Source organism: Plecotus auritus (genome assembly GCF_963455305.1).
Source record: "Plecotus auritus genome assembly, chromosome: 5".
Taxonomy (NCBI): domain Eukaryota; kingdom Metazoa; phylum Chordata; class Mammalia; order Chiroptera; family Vespertilionidae; genus Plecotus; species Plecotus auritus.
This window is the reverse complement of record NC_137776.1, coordinates 139,303,837-139,328,866: the sequence shown is the minus strand read 5'-3', so window position 1 is coordinate 139,328,866 and position 25,030 is coordinate 139,303,837. Positions and strand designations below refer to the sequence as shown.

The window sequence follows — 25,030 nt, the reverse complement described above, 5'->3', positions numbered from 1 at the left end:
TATCAGGTAAGAGAGGTGTCAGAACGTATCTCTATGTCGTCTGTGAGATTCACTTTGTTTCCTTCTCAACTGACCCCTTTTCCTCGACAAGCAAATTCTGGGTTGAATACTAGAACAACTATGGGTTGGAGAGTCATACAGTCCTAGTTTTGAATCCTAGCTTTGAATCCTAGTTATTACATGACTTTTGGGGCAATTACCTAACCTTTCCGAGACTTAATTTGCTCATCTGTAAAATGGGGCTAATCACACCACTTTCAATGGGTAGTTGTGACTACAAAATAAAGCCTGGCACATTAAAGAGACCTTTCCAGCTAACTGAGGAAAGCACCCTCAGCTATTCCGTCTGGGAGGCTGCTGCTATCTCAGACAGAGTTTCCTAACGATGCTCATGTTTTTCTAGAGGCCCATAGTTAAATGACCGCATGTCCAGGCTCTGACAATTTGAGGTATGGGCTATATTTTGCAAGTTTAATTCTTTCTTTTTATCACCATCTCACAGCGTAAATACTATGTCTGGTGGAGCAATTATATGTAGAAGGACCTTTCATTTTAGGCTGTACTCTTTGCTGGTGTAAGAAAACCAGAGACTGTCTCTACACACCCAAAGGACTAGTTGGAAATGAGCAACAAACATTGAGTATTTTACCTACCTTAAGTAAAATAATTCGTTTAATTGATTCTTTACTGCAAAATTGTATAAAATTTTTAAAAAATTAGGTCATTTAATTTCATGTACACCCAGAAGTCCAAGTTTGATGTTCATAATCTCATGAGTTCCCCATGATCCCATGGGAGTAGGATAAAGATTTCAAAGAATTTAGGTGACTTGAAAGCCACTTAACAAGTGGCATATGTCTTTCTATTCTAGCTTCCTTTCCTCCATTTCACCAGACTCTGAAAGGCTTCTGTAGCTTGAAGGGAACTTATTTAAGTTCATAGAAACTATAATTAAAATTCTGTCGCTACAAAGACGTATCTTTTGTTGTCAAACTTTAGTGTGTGTCCTTTATCTTGCAATAGTACTTAGACACATAGGAAAATTAGCTTACAGCCCACTGTTGAAGCCCTGTAGTTAAATTCAGAATTCTCTCCCTGGCTGGGAAACCAACGCTAGTTCTGAAAAACCAAATTTTACTTCAAACTTCACTTCTCAGAGGATGACTTTATTTTGGTTCATCCATAATCGTGTGCTAAATATCAGCAGTTACCTATGGACTACTATTACTAAATATATCCTAAAGCCTTCAAATGTATTAATGCATTCATTTGGCAATAACAAACTTTCTCTTAATTGTTGGGATTTAGTTAAAGAATTTAAATCTATTCATAGAGTCCCTGGTTTGCTTCTGACCTGTTTTTCTTTTCTGTAATGCCATCCTGTAGCTTCCTCCTCTCTACATATATAGCAAATGGTGTTGTAACATTGATCACATCTATCCACGCAGTTGCCATTCAATAAAGAGAATCTTTTTTCTTATTTTTATTGTCAGGCTGAGCATCAGGATATTAACTGTATTTTAGATAGAGTTACCTAGTTTAGTATTGTATAGGACAGTGGTCGGCAAACTGCGGCTCGTGAGCCACATGCGCCTCTTTGGCCCCTTGAGTGTGGCTCTTCCACAAAATACCATGTGCGGGCGTGCACATACAGTGCGATTGAAACTTCGTGGCCCATGTGCAGAAATTGGTTTTCGGCTCTCAAAAGAAATTTCAATCATTGTACTGTTGATATTTGGCTCTGTTGACTAATGAGTTTGCCGACCACTGGTATAGGATATTGCTGTAAGGGGTTATTTCAGGCTTAAAGGTTTTGTTTCTCAACTGAAGGTTGGAGAGTAAGGATGAGTGAATCTGGTGTCAAACTTTAAAAATACACATGGAAGGCATGGCACCAGCCCCTCCTGAGTAGAGCAGAGGGTAGCCTTTTACCTTCAGAACTTTTCCAGGTAATTCTGGTATGTGCCTTTCCCCTACCTACCCTAGTTATGAGGACACACTCATTTCTTTCACCCATAAATCACGAAGGACCATCTAGTGGGCTCCCATGGCAGCCTGCAGCTCCTTCTCACCAAGTAGCTGGAGTTGCCCTTGTCCGACTCGGTGAAGGGAGTGGTATCTGCTGGTCTGGTTGAATCTGAGTGTTCCCACGTCCAGATTCTGGAGCTCCCTCTCCTGTGGGTTCCACACTGTACTAATGCATGAACCCATGTATCCCATTCCTCACTTCAGGGTCCTAATGAAAGAGTTCTTTATTTCTGTTCAAAGTCTATTTTTATCCATTGACTTCATGGAAAAATTAGCTTCCTTCCAATTTTCTCTACAAGCTCCCATGAGCTTCAGGAGCCTGGGGACCAGATTTATTGTATTCACCTCCTTACCTCCCCAGCAGCCACCACATGGAAAGTACCCAACAAATGTTTTTAGAATTAATGAAGAAGTGAATGATTGCTGACGAACAGGAATGCCAGCCTCCAGCTCAAGTGTTATGTGTCTGTGATCTCAACCTGGGGTATCTCTCATGGGGATCAGCCTGTCTTCATCCTCTGGCAATGGGAAGGGATTTGAAACTTCTTTCGTTGTGAGAAGACAGGCTTCTTCCTTGCAGTGTCCCTGAGATGGATATGCATTGAGCAGTCCCATGTCACTTTGCTTGAACTCCATCAAACACCCTCCATCACTAGGGTATTTCTGGTTTAAACTAGAGTATTTCTGCACCTCACTGATAATACCTATTAAGAATGTGTGCCTATTGGAATATGTTAACCTGCATATCTTCAAGAATCCTCTCAACTAATGATACAAACTAATGGGACTAAATCACTTGTTTTTCTCCTCAACATCTGAGTTAAATTAAATTTTCTTTGAACAGAGGGTTAGGAAGTTATAGTTTTCTCCTTTTCCGTCTCCTAAATATGCTGCTCAAATTCATGGCCAGCCAGATCCTTTACCTGAAGCAAAATCGAAGAAGGTACTGGACAGTAGCGGCATTCCCATATTACCAGCCAGTTAGCAAAGTGAAAAGCTGCACTGTCTCACTGCTTTTGGTTCCTGTCCAAGTCCCTTAAAGCCAGAGAAGCAGCCCTAATAGGAAATACAAGGGAGACAATTACAGATAATTTATTCTGTTCATTTATTCATTTTGTGGAAGGTTTGAGTCCCCAACCTGACTTTTACAGAGGTCATATCTCTTTTTTACATTGTAAGCAATAATAAAGAAAATGAGCTTTTCACTTCCTACATATGTCTCATGGGTATTGTTTTGTAAAATAACTTTTATTGCATTTTTTATTGTAGGCATAATACATGTTTATTGTTTAAAAGTAGAAAATACACATAAGCAATAGGAATAAAATCAACACAGCACATAATCCCATCATACAAAGATAACTATTAACATTTGCTGTGTATCTGCTATCATCTTTTTAATATGCCTTTATGATGTTTTTACAAAACTATACAGTACTTTTTATACTCATTTTTAAATAAAAAAACATAAATCCCAGACATATTCCCATATCATCAAATATTGTCACAAAATCTAATTTTGATGGTTGCATAGGTTCCGTTATGTGGATGTAATTTATGTGCATTGTTTTACTGTTATTTTTGTTGGCAGATTGAAAAAGTTCTTCAGCAGGGAGAGATTGGAGACTGTGCGGAACCCTACATGGTTATCAAAGAAAGTGATGGTGGAAAGGTATGATATTTTGAATACTGCTAAATAGTAACATCTTAGATAAGAAAATATTTTTCAGAAGTGTTCCACAATATTGTTAATGGGGTTTAGTCCTTCATATGTTTTCATATGAGATATTAATAAATTTCATATAAACCAAAGAAGGAAGAGAAAATGGTCATTGATGATAACTTTTGAAAGAAATAAGCTATTAAACTCAACAAATGATGATATACACATGAACGTCTAATTCTAAAATGAAACTAGGGCAAAGCCGCGCCCTGTTGCCTTGGTTCTGAGGCTCTGACCCAGCTCGGGGGGAGGGCCACAGAGACCCCATGAAACCAAGCAGTGCCAGAGCGCCCTGGCTTATCTCCACAGCATGGGTGCCAGCCTTTCAGGCGTGGATGTTTGGAAAATGGCTGAGATTGCTGCGCATCATAAATTCACTAGCACAACACAGGTACTGAGCCCATGGAGAGGACATCTTTCCTCAGCACCCAATAAAGCATGGCCTTTCTGGACTAACACTTGCCTAATCAGCATCACTCCAGACTTAAAAATTTCAAATAAGATGTATTGAACTCAGGCATTTATTATATTTTATTTTTCCCATCGCCATTTATCCCCTCTATGCCCTCTTCCACCTCTACCTACCCTTACCCCCTGCAATCATCACTCTGTTGTCCACGTCCATGTCTCTCTCTTTTCTTTTTTTTTTTTTAACATCTTTCCACTTCAAGACACTTTTTAAAAAATCTACCTTTTATTCTGAATTTAGAAAGAACTCCTTGGAAGTATTGTCAACCTAATAAGGAAATTATTAAGGACCTTTATAGATCTTTCTGGAGTTTCCCGAGGCAACTTTTGAAGAAACAGGTTCTCTTGAGAGCTTGGTAGATGATATATAAAACTTTTTATCCCAAGATGCTCTCATGCGAATTCAAGTCAAGTTACTAGCCCCTCAAACTGACACTTGTGGATTAGCATGTATAGTAAGCCTTGGACTTTTTTTATTTTTTTAAGCTGGTGTATTTAATAGTTGAATGTAGCCTTTTGTAAACTTCTCCTTTTCTAATCTGTATTTCCTTAGACTTCTGGCCTTCGTTGAGTGTGTCACTTTTCAGCCTATTCGCCCGTTTTAATCCGTCGGGTAGGGATTTTGCAGATGCCTGTCCTATCCATGGCAGGGCAGCTGACTGGGTGCTGGTGCCCTATTGTTTGTCTTTGCTTGTCTCTTTCCATTTTCCTCCAGAGTAAAGACAAGATTGAAAAACTGAAACTTCAAGCTGAATCTTTCTGCCAGCGTTTGGGGAAATACCGGATGCCCTTTGCCTGGGCTCCTATAAGCTTAGCAAGCTTCTTCAATGTCTCCACCCTGGAGAGGGAGGTAACCGATGCAGAGTCCGTGGTTGGTAAGATTTTCAGCTGCAGTGGGAAGAGGTGGGCTCCCTAATGAACCAACTCTGAGGTCAACTGCTTATTAGTGGGGGCTTGCGGTACAGTAAGGTGTGGAAAATGGGAAAGAAGAAGGAGATTAATAGGTTGAAACACTATTATGGCTTGATTACAAATGCATGATTGTAATAGACAACTATTCCCCAAAATTATCATGAATGTTTGTGGAATTTAAATATACTCTTACAGTAAGATTTTTGGTTGGAATTATCTGGACAGTTAGACACGTTAAAAACTTGATTTTAAGTAGCTTCTTCCTCTTAAAATTGTTGAAAATAACAAGAAAATATAATAACTATCTATAGTGTGTTAAATAAAAGCACCATGATTGGTTCCAAAACACAAGAGCTGAAGTCATGAAGGTTTTGAAAAGCAAAACTCAGGTTTCTCAACAAAATTTCCAGCCCCTGAAAGTTTCTTTTGCCAACAGCAATGAAAAAAAATGGATGCCAATAGAATATTTAGTTACTGTTCAGTTTATTTAGCATGTTTCTTTCTCATCGCTTCACCCTTGGTCTGAATCTTTCTTTTTTAAAACAGGTTGGATTTGAAACTGTTCAAGAGGCTATAGAATTTTCAAGTAGACCCACCCCTACTTGTGGCAGAGTTTCTGTTTTCCTAAATGTCTTTGGATCCAGCAAATATTTAAGTCTAGAGTCACATTTCTCATGACTTTTCTCTTGCATTCCTTAGCTCTGTCACTTCTGAAATGTTGCCTTTAGCAGAGGAGTGGAGGAAAGGGTACTTTGTTATTGCTGCTGCTATTCTGGAGTTATGGTTGCATAATTTCTGGTCAGAATTCCTGGATTATTTCTGATTTATCAATAACAAACCTCATTTTAGTGCATCTTGACCTTCACACCACAATGTTTTGGTTTTGGTTTTTGTTAATCCTCACTGAGGATATTTTTTTTTCATGATTTTTAGAAAGAGTGGGAGGGAGAGAGTGAAAAATAGGGAGGGAGAGAGAAACATCGATGTGAGAGAGACATATTTATTGGTTGCCTCCCACATGCTGAGCCAGGGATCAAACCTGCAACCCAGGTACATGCCTTTGACTGGGAATCAAACCCGAGACCCTTTGGTATTCAGGCTGATGCTCCAACCACTTAGCAACACTGGCTAGGGCCACAGTGCTTTTTAAAATGCCAACCTCTATGTAGACCTAAGTAGCCTTATTTGAAAGAGTTATGCATAGAACCTAGAGGACACCCTAAATGAGGTGAATCCATAAATTCAGGCATAGGGCTTGCTGAGGCTTTCATAATCTCTAGGTCAAGGATAAATTAACCTGACTACAGAGGCTGATTCTTGCGAAGCAGCCAGAAGAGGCAATGTGGCAAGTGTAGATGGGCAGTGGTAGCAGGAAGTTCCAATTCAACATCACGGCACGAATTAAGGATAAGGCAATCTTCCAAGACACGGTTGGCCATTTTAGAGTTCTAAGGAATTTGACTATTCACAACAGAACCCCTGAGTTTTACAGCAGAAAAGCAACAAAAAAAAGCACCTAAATGTCAAACGGGGATAAGAAACAACAAAGCAGAGTATTAGGGTCCCAGCTGGGGTCAGGGTGTGACTCTGGGGTTCTAATCCCCATTAGGCAGGTCAGCAGAGAGCAGAAGAAAAATGGGATTCAGAATATACTCAGGCTGACCCTAGCATATTTGTGTCACAGTCCCAAATGCCTTCAAGGGCATTTGAGTACATGCCTCTCCCAATGGAATGAAAATGTAAAAATAAAACAAAAACAAACATTGTTGACTAAATAAAGCTTATCTGCAGACCCCGTTCTGGCTGCAGTTCTGGACTCTGCAGGGTGGCATCTGGCCTACCCTCCACATGGGAGGGCAGCAGCTCACAGCCTCTCAGCTCTGGTCAGAGGAGGATTAAGGGCTCCAAGAGGGGGGCTAAGAAAGGTAGGGGTCAGTGGAGGGACATTTTTATTCAAGACTAGAATGGCCACATTCAGTGTTCTTGTTCAGTGACTTTCAACACAGCTTATATATGGTAAAGTTAATGACTGCTGTGTCTTCAAACAGAAAGGCAAGCTTTAGAATGACAATTGTTTTCCTTAAAGGAAGAAGCTCTGTGGGTGAGCGGAGAACCTTGTCCCAATCTAGAAGGCTTTCGGAAAGAGCCCTCTCCTTGGAGGAAAATGGGGTCGGGTCCAACTTCAAGACCACCACCATGACCATTAACAGCTTCTTCAAGCAGGTATCTCTCCATGTTGGTGTGTTTGGGTTTGTCTCATAACGTTATGGGTTTTGGAGCCCAAAGTGGTGGTATATGTAATGAATAAGAGAACTAGTTAGTTAACCTCGCCAAGCCTAAATCTCATCTACAGAACAAGGATGATGGTGCTTGCTTCATGTGGCTTTTGGGGAGATTAGATGACATGAGGCAGGTAAAACTCTTCTCGGAGTGCCTACGATATAGCAAGTGCTCATTGAGTGTTAGCTCTTCCAGTTGAGAGAAGGGTTTGTTCCTATTAATACAAACTGTCCTGTTGGGACACTCATGGTCAGTTCATTAGTAGGCTATGAAAGCATTGTCCCCCCTTGGTCTTGAGGTTTCCTGGCCGGGCTGTTGTCCTTCTCGCCACTGTTCCATGTGCACACCTCAGGGCTGCCCTACTTGCTCAGAGAAGGTGACCATTGCACATGGCGCTCTTTGTTAGCTCAGTAAACATTTCTTTAAAAAACAAAGAATTTCCTAGAGGCACAAAGTAGAATGATGGTTGCCAGGGGCTGGAGGTAGGGGTGAAGAGAGTTGTTGTTTAAAGGGCACAGAGTTTCAGTTTTGCAATATGAAAGAGCCCTGGAGATCAGTTGCACAACAATGTAAATGTACTTAACACTAGGGAACTGGACACTCAGAATGGTTAAGATGGCAAATGTTTTATTATGTGTATTCTTACCACACAAAGGAAACTTTAGGCTTGGTTTGACTCTGTTTCAGAAAATCTCCATAGCTCAATCTTCATGAGGCATTTCAAAGTGTTATGTTAATAATCTGAAATGCAGAAGGGATATTGAAGGGTCTGTGCACTGTACCCATAATAGCATGGGGCTCAAAAGGTTTTTATTCCAGATATACTTCCAACTGTATTAACTTGGGGGCAAAGTACTTGACTAAGTCTGAGTTTTCTCATCTGTACTTGGGAATAAGTTACACCTACCTACCTACCTTACCAGGCTACCTTACCTTGCAAGGATTAGAGCTCTTGCCTGTGATTCCCTTGGTAAAGTACGTGTCCCATATAGGCACATAGAGAATAGTATTTATGCTTAGCCTGCTTAGTCAAGACAAATATGAAAAAAGTGAGGACAGGGGAAAAAATGGAAAGATGCTGTCGCCATCTTCAAATCTTTGAAGAAGGAAGTAAACTTGTTCTGTATTATTCCAGGAGTAAAACAAGCATCAGTAGCCTTAAGTTATAGGGTGGAGATGCTTTTGGCCTAGATTTCTAATGGTCAAATGGACTTCCTTAGAAGGTATAGAAGCCCCATCCCCAAAAGGGTTGATGAGAGGCTGAGTGACATTAAGACCAAGAGTAGTAGAGAAGAAATATTTGATAAGGGGCTGAACTAAATTACTTCACCATTGCCTATAATCTTAATTTCTAAGAAAGGCATGTAAAAATAAAATTTAAAGATAAAAGTCTTCCCATAAATCATTGGTCCCTACTCCAGGAGTCAATGGTGCATCTGTACTAACCCTGACTTCTCTCTTGGCAGGAGGGAGATCGCCTTAGTGATGAAGACTTATTCAAGTTTTTAGCAGACTACAAAAGATCTTCTTCCTTACAGAGAAGAGTCAAGTCCATTCCAGGTGTGGATGGCTTGTCTTTATCCTGTTAAACTGTGCCCAAGCAATTGGTGATTAGACACATTATTTGTCTACTGTTGCAATTTATAAAAAAATTATGTGTACCAAATGAGATGTGGGATTTTACATCAGGAGTTGAGTCTGAATTGGTCTACTTTTTTGGAAATGCTACTAATATTTTCTATTCTATTAAAGAATTAAATCTATAAATAAATATGCTTTAGATCTGGTTTCTTGGATAATCAGATCATTGTTTGAATAGAGTAGTTTTTTTCATCATATACAATATTATATGGAACTTTTAGTATAAAAATAAAAATAAAAGATGCTTTGATATAGAAGGTGAGAACGCTTTCCTTATCCTCAGCTTAATAGCCTCTGAGGCACTTCTGCAGCACCCTGGGGTACCAGAGAACCCAGTTCGAGAACCCCCAGTGTTTACTTAAATATATACTATTATAGTGTGGTAGTTCTGGAAGGGACTTTAAAAATCCTCCGATCTATTTATACTCATTCTACAATTTCTTGCTTTTTAATTTCTAGAAATGGAATCTCAAGAGTTGTCATGACATGCTTTTTCTCCAGCTACAGGAAATTAGCTGAGAATTTCAGAACTCTCAGACTCCCACAACTTCTCTTTATTTTCATAAAAGAAATATGCTACAATTTTTCTTGATTCCTTTTAACATGACAGTATCTTTCTTAAAACACTCGTTTTCTTTCTTTAGGCTTGCTCAGACTGGAGATTTCTCTGGCTCCAGAGATAATCAATTGTTGTCTGACCCCTGAACTACTGCCAGTGAAACCCTTTTCCGAAAACCGGACACGCCCACACAAAGAGATTTTGGAATTTCCAATCCGGGAAGTGTATGTCCCTCATACTGTGTACAGGTGAGAAACAAAAGCTCTTGGTAAACCATTGAGCCCACATTTACAGTTTTGTATGGACAATGCCTTCATCATCCTTTGATCTACCTTCCTAGTTACTAAGTTTTGGAAAAAATGAAATATGATGTTTACATAACTATAGATAACTGCGAGATCATGTTCTAAAAATTATTATCTAATTTTCTCAGTCATAATTGTAGTGGACATATTCTTTGCAGAAATGAAAAATTTCTCGTCACCATTGCCTTGGTTTTCCTATGTGCGGAAGGATGTATTAGGGAAAGAGCAATGTGACCAAAAAACGTTCTCAGTGTTCACTAGACAGGTTTTCACCTTGAAACCAGCTCTGTCCCATAGAATTTACAGCAATGACAGAAGTGTTCTACATGTGTTCTGCCCAATACAATCACTGCTAACCACATGTGGCTATTTAGCATTTGAAATGTGGCTAGGCAATGGACGAACTGAAATTTTCATTTTGTTTAACTTTAATTAATTTGAAGTTAAATTTGTAGCTGTAAGTGGTTGGTGACTATCATATTGGACAGCATGGAGCTAGAGAACAGTAAGGACCTAAATAAAGGTTAGGCTGCCTCAGTGCCTTGGAGGCCCTTGACTCAGGACTGGGAGGGAACTTGTCAACACACAGCTGCCAAAGCCATTGCTGCTCACATTTTTAGTTTTTATTTTGAGAAGATAGTTTTAATGAGGAGAAGAATGCTGTAACAAGCACCTTTTCTCCACCATCTGGAAATGACATTGTGAGTGTGTGTGAGTGTGTGTGTGTGTGTGTGTGTGTGTGTGAAATCATACTGATTAAGTTGAAGTCTCCTCTATCCTGTCTCTAGTCAAAGACTTTTACCTTGCTGCCTAAACATCAATGATGAACTTACGTGTGTCTTTTCTTCCATTCTCTCCTGTTTTACACTTATATGTATGTATATGTGTGTGTATATATACACATACATATATATGTATCTGTGAACAACAAGTAGTATTATTTTTACATTCATTTTAAATGTTGATAAGGGGCTGCACACTCTATATATTATACTGTACTTTTCATCTAACAGTATGATTTTTTTTCTTTTTTGTTTATTACTGTGGACTCATGAATTTTATTGATTCAGTGTGTTACACTCATTATCCTTTTTAATTAATTAGATTTTCACAAATTTAATGAATGAGAATTACTTGACAGCTTGAATTTTAGAAATATTAATATTGATTTATATAGCACTTTGTCATAATTTTTAACTGCTGTATAGATTCCTTTGTATAAAGAGGAATTATTTTTCCATTTCTTTTTTTTTTTAATTGATAGACATTTATGTGTTTTTCCAATTTGGGGTTCTTATACTGTGCAATGAGAAGTTTGTCTTGGTCTCTCTGTACACATGTGTGAATGTTTTCCTAAGGAATATGCCTAAAAGTGAAATCACTGGGTCACAAATGATACACATTTTAAGTTTTATCTATACTGCCACTTTTTCCCCCAAAATTGTATCAGTTTTCAATCCTTTCCATAGTATCAGAGAATTCTGATTCCCCCAGACCCTTACCCATACTTTCCAATATGACATGTGTATGTGGGACTAAATGCCAAGAACTTCAGAACTCACCTAACCCAAACACACCTACCCCACATTTCCAGATGCACAAAAGTGAGACCCAGACAGGATAAATGAGCCGTTTTGATAAATGAAGTCAAAAACTACAGTGAAAAAATCAAGCAACCATCCACACAATTAGAAATGGACCTCTTTCTTTCAATGTTGGTGAAGTACACGTCTTTCCGCATTTAATCCTTTCTGAAGCAGCTCTTCGTTTTCTAACTTCATTCCTTTAATATAAACTCAACCCAAGTCCCCCTCCTAGATAAATAAGCATTCCTAAGATGAAGTAGTTTCAGTTCTCCATCTGTGTAGGGAAATGAAGGCATGAAAATGTTTGCTTATGGATGCCGTGTTTGTATCTTTAGCAACCCTATCTTATAATTGGGAAAAAATGCTTGTGGAATTGAAATAAACTTGTACCAAATGAATTCTATAGTTATTCAACTTCCCCTCAGCATTTAATTACCCATGGGAAGCATTTACAACTCTCTGTACTCCTTGCTGCAAACATTACCCTTAATTACATCACAGCGGGACTCAGAATGCATTAGTGTGCTGATGACTCAGAAATGTAGGCGTGCTAAGGAGAACAAGTCTGGAGGACCACTATGGACTTAACTTGGCTTCATGAGAAACGGACCCTGAGTGCAAAGTGAATGTTCTTTAAGCTGTTCTATACACTATGGAAATGCAAGGCCACACCATTAAAAACCAGGTCGCTACCCTTGGGAATGATAGAAGAAAACACTTCCCTCCAGTTTGGTCATAGTGCCTTTTCTTGGCTCCCAGCCCACCACAGTTTATACCTTGTTTAAGAAACAAGAGATGTAATAAACTTGGTTAAGAATTGTACTACGTGAAAACATCAAGGAATTTAGAGATCATCTTATCTGATCTCCCCGGCTGCTGTTAAATTGTTAGTAGTTCTTCTCCCGTCCTCACATGCTTTATAGTGGTTTTGTTTAGGTTGGTCTTGACCCCGGTGCCTCCACCTTATTCTTCTTGCTTAAAGGAGGGGTCATAGGAGAGCTATGCTGGACTCGGAAACATCCCGTGAGCCAGCCAGGGTTGGCCACTGATAAAATGAACACCTTCTCCAAGGAAAGAGGTGAACTTCTAGAGCCAGAGTGCTGATCCCAGGAATAGCCAGTGTCTCCTAGACCAGTGCTGTGTGCCACCTCTATGGATTAGAGGCATGGAGCCCAACAAGTGTTCCCCTGAAACAGACCCAGGCAAGATCTTTTGCAAAATCACAGAGGACAGCCGTTCTGCAAGTGGAGCAGAACAGCTGGAACAATTAGGTTGATAAATAGGATTACCCACATCTGAATTTAGCATTCCTTTCTTCACGCCCAGATTAAGAAAACACTACTTCTTAGCCCAGGAACACGTTTGGACCAACTCCTGGCTTATTTTCCATGTGGCCCAGCAGCTGGTAATAGAGACGCCAGCTGCCTTCTCGTGGGGGCAGAATGAAAACAGCGCAGGTGGGGCCAAGGCCTAGTGCGACCTTGAAGGGCATTTTATCCTGTGGCCACGGGGGCATGTACAGAGATCACAGGCACTGAAGTTGTAATGAGCTTGTTAAGCTCCTTGCCATCCCTTTAACTGGTGATTACATTAGGGAAGTCACATAAAGTGCGTTTTCATTTCTCATCCCGGCCCATGAGAGCCTCTGAGGTCATTTTATCCAATTAGCAGACGACTGCGGAGGACTGTGCTGGCCGAGAACAAGCCTATCAGTTAGAACACGATTTCTTTGATGGGTAATTAGCTGTTTCCAGGCCTCCTCCCATTCAGCCGAATGTTCTGAGACCAGAAGCCTACATTCCCAAAGCTTGCCTGATAACTGGTCTGAAAGGGAGGCGTCTCCATGTCACAGTGGAGTTTTGAGGAAAACTCCAGCCTTGCATCCCACAGGGCCAAAAAAGAATGGCATGGGATAATTGTGCAAGCCGATCTTGCATGAATGCCTGGAAGATGTAATTGAGAGAATAGGACTTCTAAGGAAAGGAATGTACCAGAAATAATTCTGGATGAGGTGGCTAGGAAGGAGTTGGGGTATAGAGAATGGAAGCTGTCCTTGAGAGGGATTTTATTTTGTCCAAGGAAATGGATTCCCAATCTGAGCCCAGTGGATCTTCTCCCTGCTGTGGGTGAGGGGGTGAGAAGAAGGTGGTTGTGCCTCAGGCTGTTGTGGAGCTTTATAACAATGCAGAAGGGATATTGAAGGGTCTGTGCACTGTACCCAAGGTGTTCATCTTGGACACTTATCTGCCTGGAGACTCCCATTCAGGAGGTCTGGGGTGGGGCCTTGGGCCTCCTTTAAGAATCAAAGTTCCCCCTCCCTTTTATGGAGTTCCTCTCAATGAGTTCTTCGATCTATGGAGTCACGCAAAGGTCCACAGTGACATCAGCTGCTGGAAACACTGCTCTGAGGCCTAGTCGTTGGTTTTACTAATCTTAGCAAGCAAATGCTTGTGGAACACGAAGCTTATTGTGAACCAACACTTAATTTAGGAACAGCAGTGCAGCCCAGGCAAAATACAATCATTGGAATTAGCCAAGTAATGGAGACAAAGGCAAAGTGATTCCTGTTGCCTGAATTATCCAGATTATAAAGACCCTGTACTTACTTTGCTGTGGCAAGTTTGTCTCAATAATAAACCAGGGACACAATCCCCATGTACCTGATGTCCTGCTCCAAAACTTGGCCAACCTCCTTTTTTTCTTCTCTCTCTCTTTTTTTTTTTTAAACATAAATTTAGTTTTATTTATTTTAAAATAAATAATATGAGTTCCCCTGTTTTTGCTTACCATTCATGTAATACATTATAGCAATTTGTAAGAAATAGTATCATTACTAATTATAGTGTTTTGAACTACAAAGAGCAGCAATATAGTGAGAACTAAGCTCATGGAAGAGGAATTTCCTCTTATATAGAGAGATTTGCTTTCACATTTTATTAATCTGTCTATAAAACCTTCCCACAACAATGAATTCAAGTATAGTAAGAATGCATACTTTGAAAAAATGAAAAAATTTGGGAGAAGCCAGTTACTGAAAATTACTTAGCAACAGTTGCAGGTTTTGCAAAGCAATCTTTTCAGCCACTTGAGGGCACAATTTGCTCACTTTCTAGATTCAGCTGCAATTTGCTATCTGTCCTATTACAAAGGGAATTATTCCGATTTTATTAAAGGAAAACACACATTTTATTTTTTGTCTTTGAAGTGTAGAAGCAAAAAAAAAAACACAAAACACAAAACAAACAAACAAAATCACGGGAAAGTGTTCCAGTGTTCCAAGAGATTGCTGTTGCCATTTTTTGCAAAGTGTTTTGTTTTGACCTGTCAGCTTCTGCCTTCTTTTATTAGTAAGTCATAACCTTAGAAACCTGGAACTTTTTGGAAGACATAGTAGGGATATGCATTGAGATCTGTATCCTACGGTTAGAGAGACAGTGAAATCTCATTTTTGGGAGGTGTTGTTCACTATACATATTTACACATTGACCAATCCTGACTCACATACAGAACTAAAAGAATGTGGGTGAGGCAGTAATGAAATCGTGTTAAGGAGGTTCCATGGACATTAATGTCACTGATTCCACAAGTCACAACTCCACATTACACTCATTCATTTTGAGTCGACCATGCTTTGTGTTACTGCCTAATAACAACTGTCCTAACAAAAATTCCTGCTCTGTCTATTTAATGATGGCAAATACGTTCTTCAAAGAGCCTTTACAGAGAATTCAGCATGAAGGTTCACGAAACATCTTATTTATTTTATTTTTTTTTCATGGGTTTGGAGTATCAGGTCGGGAGCAGAAGCAATAGAAATGGCGATGAAAGTAAGGCACATCTAGGCTTGCATTTGATTACGATGAGGTATAGTTTGCCTAGATTAGAAGGAGCCTCCTAACGTCCAGAAAAGCCATCTTTCTTTGATTTCCATGGTTTTGTTAGTTTTTTAATTATTATTTTAAAATTAGTTCTTTGAAGTGGCTTGTCTTCTGGCGAGATAGCCTTCGGGGAATTGTTCTCTCTTATTTCTTTTGTTATTGGGGTGGGGGAGGGTAAAAATCTTTTCTACTTTTTAGCTTTTTCATCCTTAGTTTTGTCTTTCCTGTGTACTTATTAGTGGCCCAAAGATCAGCATCCACACACCCCTCCCAAGAAGTGTTTGGCCATCTCTAAAGCAGAGATATTTTAACAGCTCTCTGTGAATAGATGTCCTGTGGTGTCAAGGCCTCAGACAAGCTGCCCTTGACCCCTTTCAGCAGAAGTCAGAATGCTCTGTGTGAAATACTACATGCTGTGTCACCGCCACCAGTTACCCAGGGAAAGGGTGTGTTTGGGTGGAGGCAATGCTGGCTAGCCCCACAGCACACAGCAAAATAGAACTATGAGTAGGGAAGGACTGAGTTTTGACAATGTAATAAGGTCATTTTTTAGAAACCATGGCTAATCAGATGTATGTCATGAATTTTTTTATCATTAAAAATGAATTTCATTTATCCAGTGGCCTAAACCCCAAAAAGGTTATAAAACTTCCCAAATTGTACGGTTCCACCTCATTTATGTTCTTTGTTTGACAACCTTCAAAATGTAAGCTGAGATCCATGCAACAGGGTGGAAATATAAATATTATGGTTTATAAAGATAAAAGTAGAGGAACTCAACTTAGTGGCTAATTTTAATGATTTTTTTTTTACAAGATCTCCATGCCTAAGCTAAAAATTATACACTTAGCAACAAGAATATCATTTCTCAGCATTTCCTAGAGTTATCGTTTTTAAAACCAAACCTGTGGTTGCTTTTGTATCGATCCACTTGCTTGATGGGGGTGAGTGACGTGGACAGTGTTTTCTATTCTGTCAAAATTTCTCCATGGGTTCACAGGTAGGAAGCAGACCAGTTTCTTTATCTTATTAGTAGATTGACATTTCTGTTATGCCAAGGCACCAGTTGATGTCCTCAAAGATGACATCCACAAATACACCATAGACCAGCCTTGGGCAAACTACAGCCCGCAGGCCGGATCCGGCTGTTCTATCTGGTTCTCTTGCTCTCCCCTCGGCTCCTTTACTTTGAATTTTATTAGTTCACACAAACACTCCATCCATGCTTTTGTTCCGGCCCTCCGGTCCAGTTTAAGAACCCATTGTGGCCCTCGAGTCAAAAAGTTTGCCCACCCCTGCCATAGACTATGTCTCACTTTTGAGAAAATAGAAAAGGAGTCACACTTACACGAATTCTGACTCATTTTTCAGCCCAGGATTGGGTAAACTTGCCTCCCAGAGCAGGAACATGGGAATTCTTCAGTTAATTTTATTCTATCCCGTTCCCCCTGATACAGATCTTCTGAGCTTACGTGTCCTTCCCTTCGCCCCCATTATTGTCACGGTGAGAATTTGGCATCCCTCAGTGCATCTTTGCAGAAAGCTCCCGGTGCTCCTCAGGCCAGACTCATCTCAAGCTTGGGTTCTATCCAGTTCTTGCATCATTGGCCTTTATGTTTCCTGGTTGAAAAACTTTTTAGGTCACCGATGTTGAGCCAAATGCTACCAATGAACACACCATCCAGGACATTTAGAGGCTACCATAATTCTTTCATACCATGAATGAGATATTCTTACTGGGGAGAGGAAGAGAGAAGGGAGTTGATTCATTTTCCTCAGACAGGTTTTCTTTCACTCTAATGGTCACCCAACCCATGAGTGAAGAGATTGATCAATGGCTGCTTCCTCTTTTGTAGAGAGCAAACATCAAGTTAGTAGTCTGTCCTTACTTGGTAAAAAAAAAAAAAAAAAAAAAGAAGCAAAATGATAACAATTATCCCCAACCCCCCTCCCTACAATAGTTTGAAACCACCTCCAAAACCCAGACAAGCCTTCTCTCTCACCAAGTATCCAAAGCAGGCATATGTTTCTAGATGGAGGTAGTGGGGCATCTGTACAATTTATTCTTATTTATTCAAATAATGCAGCTCTTTCCTCCAATTCCAATACTTTCTCCTCCACCCCAAACTGAGGCAACTAACAATATTAAAAACATCAGGAATGATCAGGCACGCATTTTAATGAATAATATTGATTTATTCGTTGTTTGTTTTTAATGGATAGAGGACCAGTAAAGGCTCTGCCCCAACCCCCCAAAAAAACACACAAAAGTCAGCTTCAGCAACAGCAGAAATTGGAAATTTTCTGGTATGTGTATGTGCTTTCATTAGCCGGCAGATTTGTTTTAGGAAACTATTTGCAAAGCCTGGAAAAAATGTGCTCCCTCCATCCCTTAAAAGAACATGCAGGTTGGTTCATGTTAGTCATCCACGTGACAATTCTGACTGGCGGTCTTTTAAAATATGCAGCCCCATCTAGATTTGGCATCGAAATGGTATCTTCAAACTTGAATTTTTGTTTTTTCGTAAAACCAAATATTGAAATGTATGTGTTGTTTTTACTTGGGGTAGGTTTTCATTAAAAATGTGTTGTTTTAGCCCAGCCGGCATTATTCAGTGGTTGAACTTCAGCCCAGGAACCAAGTTTCTCTATCATCAATGTTTCTATCTCTCTATCTCTCTCCTTTCCTCTTTCTCTAAAAATCAAGAAAAACATATTTTTAAAAAATAAAGTAATTTTTTAATTTAAAAAAAAGAACACTGAAAATAGGGTTCTAATAAACCAAGCTCGGTGTGTTTAACAAATTCTGAGCCTTCCCCATGTGGGAATCACAAGGAATATCCAGATTGCCCACATCTTGGGTCCCATGGGGATAGCTGGGAGTTGGAAGAAAGGCAATTATCCAGTGAGCCTTTTGGCTATTTTGTCAGTGTCAAGTTTTTAAAAGCTTTAGAAAAAAAATTGTGGAATAAAAACTTTGGATTTCGGTACCTTCCCATCTGCCCCTGCTTTGTCACTCTCCTTGTCACCCTAAGCATCCAGATCTTCCCCGGATCAGTGCCTTGTGATTAATAATCACCCTTTCTCCACTCACACCTACAGCCCTCTTTGTAAGAAGAAAAGGAACCGAGTAAACTAATTCATACTAAGGTGGGAGTGAATGATATGTAAACCACTTAATACATTAAATCTGGTAAGCAGTGTTTCAAAAGAATATTTAGTAATATGGATATTTTAATTCACAAAATTTCAGCTAGTTCCACAAAGTATGGTTTAATTTCTTTTTTTAATTACAGTTTATATTCAATATTATTTCATATTAGTTTCAGGTGTACAGCATAGTGGTCAATGAAGTATTGTTTTTAAAAAATTTCAAGCAAAGTTAGATTTTTAAATAATTTAATTTCATTGGTTGATTTTAGAGAGAGAGGCAGACAGATAGACATCAATTTGTTGTTCCACTTATTTATACATTTATTGGTTTCTTGCATGTGTCCTGACTGGGAGTTGAACCTGCAACCTTAGTGTATCTGGACAATGCACTAACCAACTGAGCTACCCCAGCAGGGCCTAGAGATTTATTTTTTCTTAAAGTAGTCAGTTTTCCACAGCAGGTTTCAAATGTTTATGTATTTGTGATTCTTTTCACTGTGAATCTGATCCAGATAAGACCTAAGATAGTAAACATCCCAACTTTCCTATTGGGTCTTTTGCTATTGAAAAGTAGTTGGACTTTTCTTAAACAAGTGAGTGGATTTTAAGGAGAGCTCAGGTACTTTTACCTGTTTCTAAAGGAGAACATTCTCTTTGCCCCAGCTTGAGGTGCTGCTTTACTGAACAGGAGGAATGCTGATTTTCCAAGCCCTTTCTTAAGAGGAATTGTTACCTTTCTCATAAGAAGAAGGGATGGGAATTGAGGTAATAGAAGAGGTACTCTGAAAATATAGAATATGTGAGCACTTAGTCCATGTTCAAAGACAAATTATTATTAGTAATAATAGTTGTTCAATATAAAGACACCATATCTGATGTTCAAATTGTAGTTCATCAATTGGGAAAGAATGGATTATTTTTCCCTTCAAAATCATTAAAAAGTGGTGTAATAACAAGTATAAGAGTTTGCTGGTTTTCTATTTGCTTTTCTTGCTCTCATTTGATTTCTGTTTTAGAGAGCATTTTTTAAAACATAACATGACTAGAGAGAGAGAATATTGGGTCATTTATTGTAGTGTTTCTAAACAATTTGGGTAACATTTTGTCTCTAGTTACTTAACTGCATTTGCTTGTTGCGGGGGCGGGGTTAGAGGTCCCCAATGTTCGGGATACAGTGCCAGCATTTACACAAAACATTGCAGCCTAGCCCACAGAGCAGAGGTTACTACGGGGCAAGCTGCAGCTTGGAACAGCACCCCCAGCACCTCCTTCTAATCTTGTGCCATTTCCCAGGGCAGGCAGCCTTGTGTGAACTCTGACTTGTGCCCTAGAACAGGATTCATGCTCCGTTTTCCTTGCTGATTCCTGAAGATGGAACATTCTCTTCACCCTACACATCAGGGGTTTTCTTCCCATTTTTCACTGTTTCCTTTGTGAGTTTGTGCTTTGATTTAACCTAAAGTATTAGAAATAGGAATAAACACAAGACATGGCATTAGACAAGGAATAAAAACAAGACAGGATATGGCTAATGTTTTATGCTTGTGCATTTATTTATAAACTTTCCCATTCTAAAAGGTATCTGAGGCAGCTTATGGAGATTGTAAAACAAGGCATAAAATTTCTGGGTGAAAAGAAAATAAGGAGAGGGAAATCGATCTAAACCTGGATAAGCAGAATATATCTTAAGGTTCTTGACAGTTCCTTAAAAAGTGGTTGTGCCCTAGCCAGTTTGGCTCAGTGGATAGAGCATCGGCCTGCGGACTGAAGGGTCCCAGGTTCGATTCCGGTCAAGGGCACATGCCCAGGTTGTGGGCTCGATCTTCAGTAGGGAGCATGCAAGAGGCAGCCAATCAATGATTCTCTCTCATCATTGATATTTCTATCTCTCTCTCCCTCTCCCTTCCTCTCTGAAATCAATGAAAAAAAAAATTTTTTTTAAGTCAGTTGCAAATTTGACTTTGAGCTTCCTAGCAGCCAAGCAAACAAAAGGAAACACAATAAATTATAAGATTCATGTGTCCATCGAATTAAAAAGAGACCAGGTCTCAAACTTGACTGTGCATTTGAAATCATCTGGGGTGTTGTTAAAATGCAGGTTCTGATTCAGCAAGTCACTGGTGAGTCCTAACTGGCCCAGGTGATTCTGATGCTGACGCTGCTCCTCCCTGGACCATTCTTAGAGTACCAAAGTCTTAGCTCTGCGTGCGTGCACATTTACAACGCCTGCTCCCACCTAATATATATAGCCATGTTTGGCTTGCAGGTTTCCCAGGTAGTTCCAGAATATACCAAATATTGAGCTCTACTATTTCTAACTTCATTTGCTCTTGATGTATTGAAAACATCAAAACCTCTACCACTGAGGGACAGTAGTTATTCTCATCTTCTAAGTTAACTATGTTATTTCAAACCTTTTTTAAAAAAAATGTTTGTTTGAGGAAACATTCTTTAGCCCTTGTACATAATACAATAAAAGACCACATTATAATGTTCTGGTGAGTCTGATTGTTGACCAAAGATACTGTTTACGGTTGTTCTTAGAAATAGCAATGATTATGGGCAACAGGTCAAGTATTAGCTTCAGAGCACCCAGATCTGAATTGCACTGTGCTAGCTGTGTTACCTCCTGCAAGTTATGCATCCTCTCTGTGCTTCAGTTTTATCACCTACCTAATGAGGCTCATTGTAGTACCTGTCAAAGGTACTATTAGCTACTATTAGAATAGTGTCTTCACATAGTAAGAATTAAAAAACCTTAGCTATTTTTATTACATTTAAAATAAATTTTCCTTAAGAAATAAAATAAAATAAAATTTCCCGGCAGTGAATGTGAATGGTAAGTAAAAAACACCTCCTCAGCTGCTCAACTTGTATGAGTACCATAAAATAAAATATCGAGATCTGCAATTTTCTTTGGAATGCTTGAATAAAAGACACCAGATAATGGTAAGATATTGATGATATTAATAAGCATTTGGATTTTGTGCTGCTGGACTCAAAGCCTGCTGTTAACAATTACTAAAGGGAGTAAGAGGCACCAACCTTTTCCCGTAGCCTTTTAATGAGGGTATCTCGTTTGTGCAGTTGGTTTTGCTGCATTTCCACTTCCGCAAATAGTTCATCAATTCTTTGGCTCTGTCTTTGCAGAAAGGGCTAGAGAGGGAGAGTTTTAAAGCACAAGGAAAGGAAAAGAAATTACTTTGAAATTGCCAGAAGAGGTTGGCGAGCTTTTTCTATATAAAGCTGTTTCAGCAGTTCCAGCAGAGAGCCAGGCGCTAATTGCCTAGCTAGTCTACTTCACCACAGTGCATATTGCTAGTGGTCGCTATAAAACCATCAAGCTAGAAGAAAACTAATAAAATAGAAAAACCCATTTCTTGGTCTTTTATCCTTTCCCTTCCTGATATCTATATCCAAGAACCTTTTTAAGATCGCCCTCTAAGTCCCAAAGCACCTGACCACATCATTTAAAACATATTAGGATGCACCCACTTTCTCATTTGTTATATATACTTTATATATAACTTTATAGCAGTCTGCAAAGTAGGAGGAAGTAATTTTCACCTGTAGGTTAAATTCAGTAGAATTGCTGTTGACTAATTGAGAAAATGTTGCAGTTGGTAAGCATTTAATTTAAAATGCATTAATTTTGGTTTTGAGCTTTTACTTTTTGCATTTTGGAGCTGATTACTTTTGAATGCACAGACATTTTTGTGGAATCCTAAAATGTTCATAGATATTAGGCTCTGTGCTTATCATCCTGAGAGAACTAAGGCCATGCTCACAACCCAGTCCCAGATCACAGCAGGAAATCATCAAACACTCACACACTTGTAAGGAAATGGATTTTAGTGATTAGATGGAACTAGTCAAAAAAGACTAGTTTTAAAGGATTGTTCCACTTATTATCTTATTTGGTAAGGGCCACTAATCACAGGTCTCCATATAAGCCCATCTTCCCTGGGAGAACAGCAGCTTAAATTACGGGCATTACTGACATCCAAAAGACAGTAGAGATACCATAGGCTGCATAATCAGCAAGTTTTTGTTTTGTCTTTTAAAAATTACATATTTGATATTAGTACCCTATTACAGCTTTTGTATTGAAATAAGAGAAAGAAAACCAAAATTCACACCAAGTTCATTCAAAAATCATATTTACTTTTTTCATTTCTCCATATCATCTTCTAGCCCTAACCCTTTCATGCATATTTAATTTTTGAATATTTGCAGCCCTGTCATAGATAACATTTTATATCCTGAATTTTCACTCAACGTTATGACTACAAGGCATCTGATTCACTTCAGTCTCACTTTCAAAAAGATATATACTAGTAAGAAGCACCAAGGATTGTTTGACTTTGAACAACTACTGTTACTCCTTTGGCTCTCTGGAAATCCCAAGGCCATGTACATAAAATGTTCTCAGAGAATAGAAAGCTAGCTTTTTGCTTTATTACATGATTGAGTGTTCCTCCATCCACTCCTTTGGAGCAAGTGACACAAATTTTTTTTTTAATTCAAACATGGTTTAGGTTGCCATTACCAGCAATGGCAGATACATTAGCATTTGCATCAATAGGGTTAATCTGCACCATCACTCTTCTTACCCAGGCTTTCTCACGGCGAAATTATTCCAACTTTATGAATCTTACTTTGGCAGTCTATTTTCCAATAGAATAGTATTTCTACTTAAAATTATTAAAAAATAGTGTTAAAGTCATATTTTATTTCCAATAAAATAATGGTCAATTAAAATTACCAATAATGATCTACTCACCATAATGTCATCCATCACTTCTGTCAGAGAAAGCCCACCTGCCTTGAAGAACACAGCATCCTCATTCTTCTGCTCCAGCAAGTTTAGCCTCTCATTGAATTTCTCTCTGTCCTTTATCCCTGCAACCATCTGATGCTGGAGCTCAGCAACCAGCTGATGGAGGTCTTCATTCCTCTTGTCGAGCTGTTCAGCTCTCCTCTCCAGGTCCTCTTCCTTTCTCCCCTGCTGGCTGACTTGAGTTAGAAGCTCAACTAAAGAGGTATTCAGAGAGTCCAGTTGTTTGAACAGGTGGCCAATGTGATTTCTGCTGTAGCTCACTTGCATCTTGAGCTCCGCTCCAAGCTGTAGAAGCCCCTGAGAGAGGACATTGATGTCATCTTGGGAATAGGGGACAAGGGTATGTCTTTCTCTTTGTCTCCTTGCACTGGATAAAGAATACGCTAAACTGAGGAGAAGCCAAACTGATGTTTTTTGCATTGTGGCTTTGAAAGATTTCACGGTCCCTTGGGGGAACCTGTTTTCAGCAGAGAAAGTAGAAGATGGTCCCAAGACAGTAAAGAGCAGAAAGAGTTTGCTCTAAGAAGGACCAAATTCCACAACAGTATCCTCTAACTTCCTGGAGCTGCTAAATCACAGCCGTTTATAAATTAGTTAAGAGGCTATTGCTGAATCAGTGGAAAGAATTTGGAGTTTCCAAAACAGTTTGTAATCGAGAGAAGCCATCTGAAGTAGCTCTGGAAGAACATCGTTGATGAATACCAAATGTCCTGTTCTTTGTTGTGATGCATATGACTGAAGAAAACCATTTTTGGGAGGGGGGAAGATGAGATTAAACTAAATGCCTTGCACATACACTGGGCCTGTAGGTACTAAAGGAGTTTCCAAGATAATTTTGCTATACGAAGTGATTCCTATTTTGGTTATGGGCTATCCTCTCAAAAATCATTATATAATTCTCAGGATTTTCTCTAGATAATATGAGACACTTAATTTACCACATATAATTTATATGCACCTGTTTATCAGTTTGTTAATAATTACTCTTATCTGGTTTAGGCTCTGTGGGTTATTGACCGTGCAGGCAGATCTTCCCTCCTAATAGAAAATATTATTTTTTAACATCATTTCTTTAAAAGCATGCAGACTTAACAGAACATGTCACTTGGTATATTTGCCATTAAGAAATAGGATGAACGTTGGAAAATGCATCTTCTTAAAAAAATGTTTAGGCAAAGTTATTTAACTTCCCTGAGAGTCTAGCCTTGCAGAAAGGGATGTTGGACTAAATTCTCTCGAAGTTTCCCTTAGCTTTGTACTCTGTGGAAAGTGTATTCAGTACCAGGCAGGACACTGAATGGCCATGGTGATGTTGTTTAAACGTAGGGGTCAGCAACCCCTTTGGAGGCAATGTGCAAAATTGTTGACCAGTGTTGGGGGATGTGTGAGACAGGTGGGTGGTGGCCCTGTATTGGAATGTAGGAGAGGAGTGTAGTGACAGCTAACTTGCTTAACCAGTCTGGCAAGGCTATTACTGTTGTGATTTACACAGACCCTTTCATCTAGCTACTTCAAAGCATTTTACAAACTCGGGCTCATTATTTCTTCAAGCACAGCATAAAGAAAGGTTGATTGGTGTCTCTCCAATTAATTCAAAGATGAAGAACTATATAGAACTAAAAGGGATTCTTCCCAAAGTACACTACATTGCAGAAGG

General features: G+C 39.2%; 2 protein-coding genes across 2 annotated transcripts in view; one reads left to right on the top strand and one right to left on the bottom strand.

The window, feature by feature from the left end:
• Window positions 1–25,030, top strand: part of DOCK8 (dedicator of cytokinesis 8) — a 199,277-nt gene that overhangs the window by 91,698 nt on the left and 82,549 nt on the right. Inside the window, exons 10-14 of the mRNA XM_080667875.1 lie at window positions 3,620–3,700; window positions 4,935–5,094; window positions 7,218–7,354; window positions 8,878–8,971; window positions 9,697–9,859. Of these exons, the coding sequence (XP_080524001.1) occupies window positions 3,620–3,700; window positions 4,935–5,094; window positions 7,218–7,354; window positions 8,878–8,971; window positions 9,697–9,859 (635 nt within the window). The remainder of the gene's footprint in view (window positions 1–3,619; window positions 3,701–4,934; window positions 5,095–7,217; window positions 7,355–8,877; window positions 8,972–9,696; window positions 9,860–25,030) is intronic.
• On the bottom strand, window positions 16,356–24,076 carry LOC308247978 (angiopoietin-related protein 3-like). The gene is made up of 3 exons (XM_080667874.1): window positions 23,317–24,076; window positions 21,579–21,689; window positions 16,356–19,989 (listed from the first exon to the last, which is right to left on the bottom strand). The coding sequence occupies exons 1-3, from the start codon at window positions 23,791–23,793 to the stop codon at window positions 19,924–19,926; spliced, it is 654 nt and encodes a 217-aa protein (XP_080524000.1). The 5' UTR covers window positions 23,794–24,076; the 3' UTR covers window positions 16,356–19,923.

What these genes read in the sequence shown, in the direction of transcription:
- LOC308247978 (XM_080667874.1), bottom strand. Translation starts at nt 23,793, where the DNA reads ATGCAAAAAACATCAGTTTGGCTTCTCCTCAGTTTAGCGTATTCTTTA. An exon ending in AAGTGATGGATGACATTATG is followed by an intron (nt 21,690 to 23,316) that starts GTGAGTAGATCA and finishes CTCCCTCTCTAG; the next exon opens with CCCTTTCTGCAAAGACAGAG. An exon ending in TTAAAAGGCTACGGGAAAAG is followed by an intron (nt 19,990 to 21,578) that starts GTTGGTGCCTCT and finishes CTAATACTTTAG; the next exon opens with GTTAAATCAAAGCACAAACT.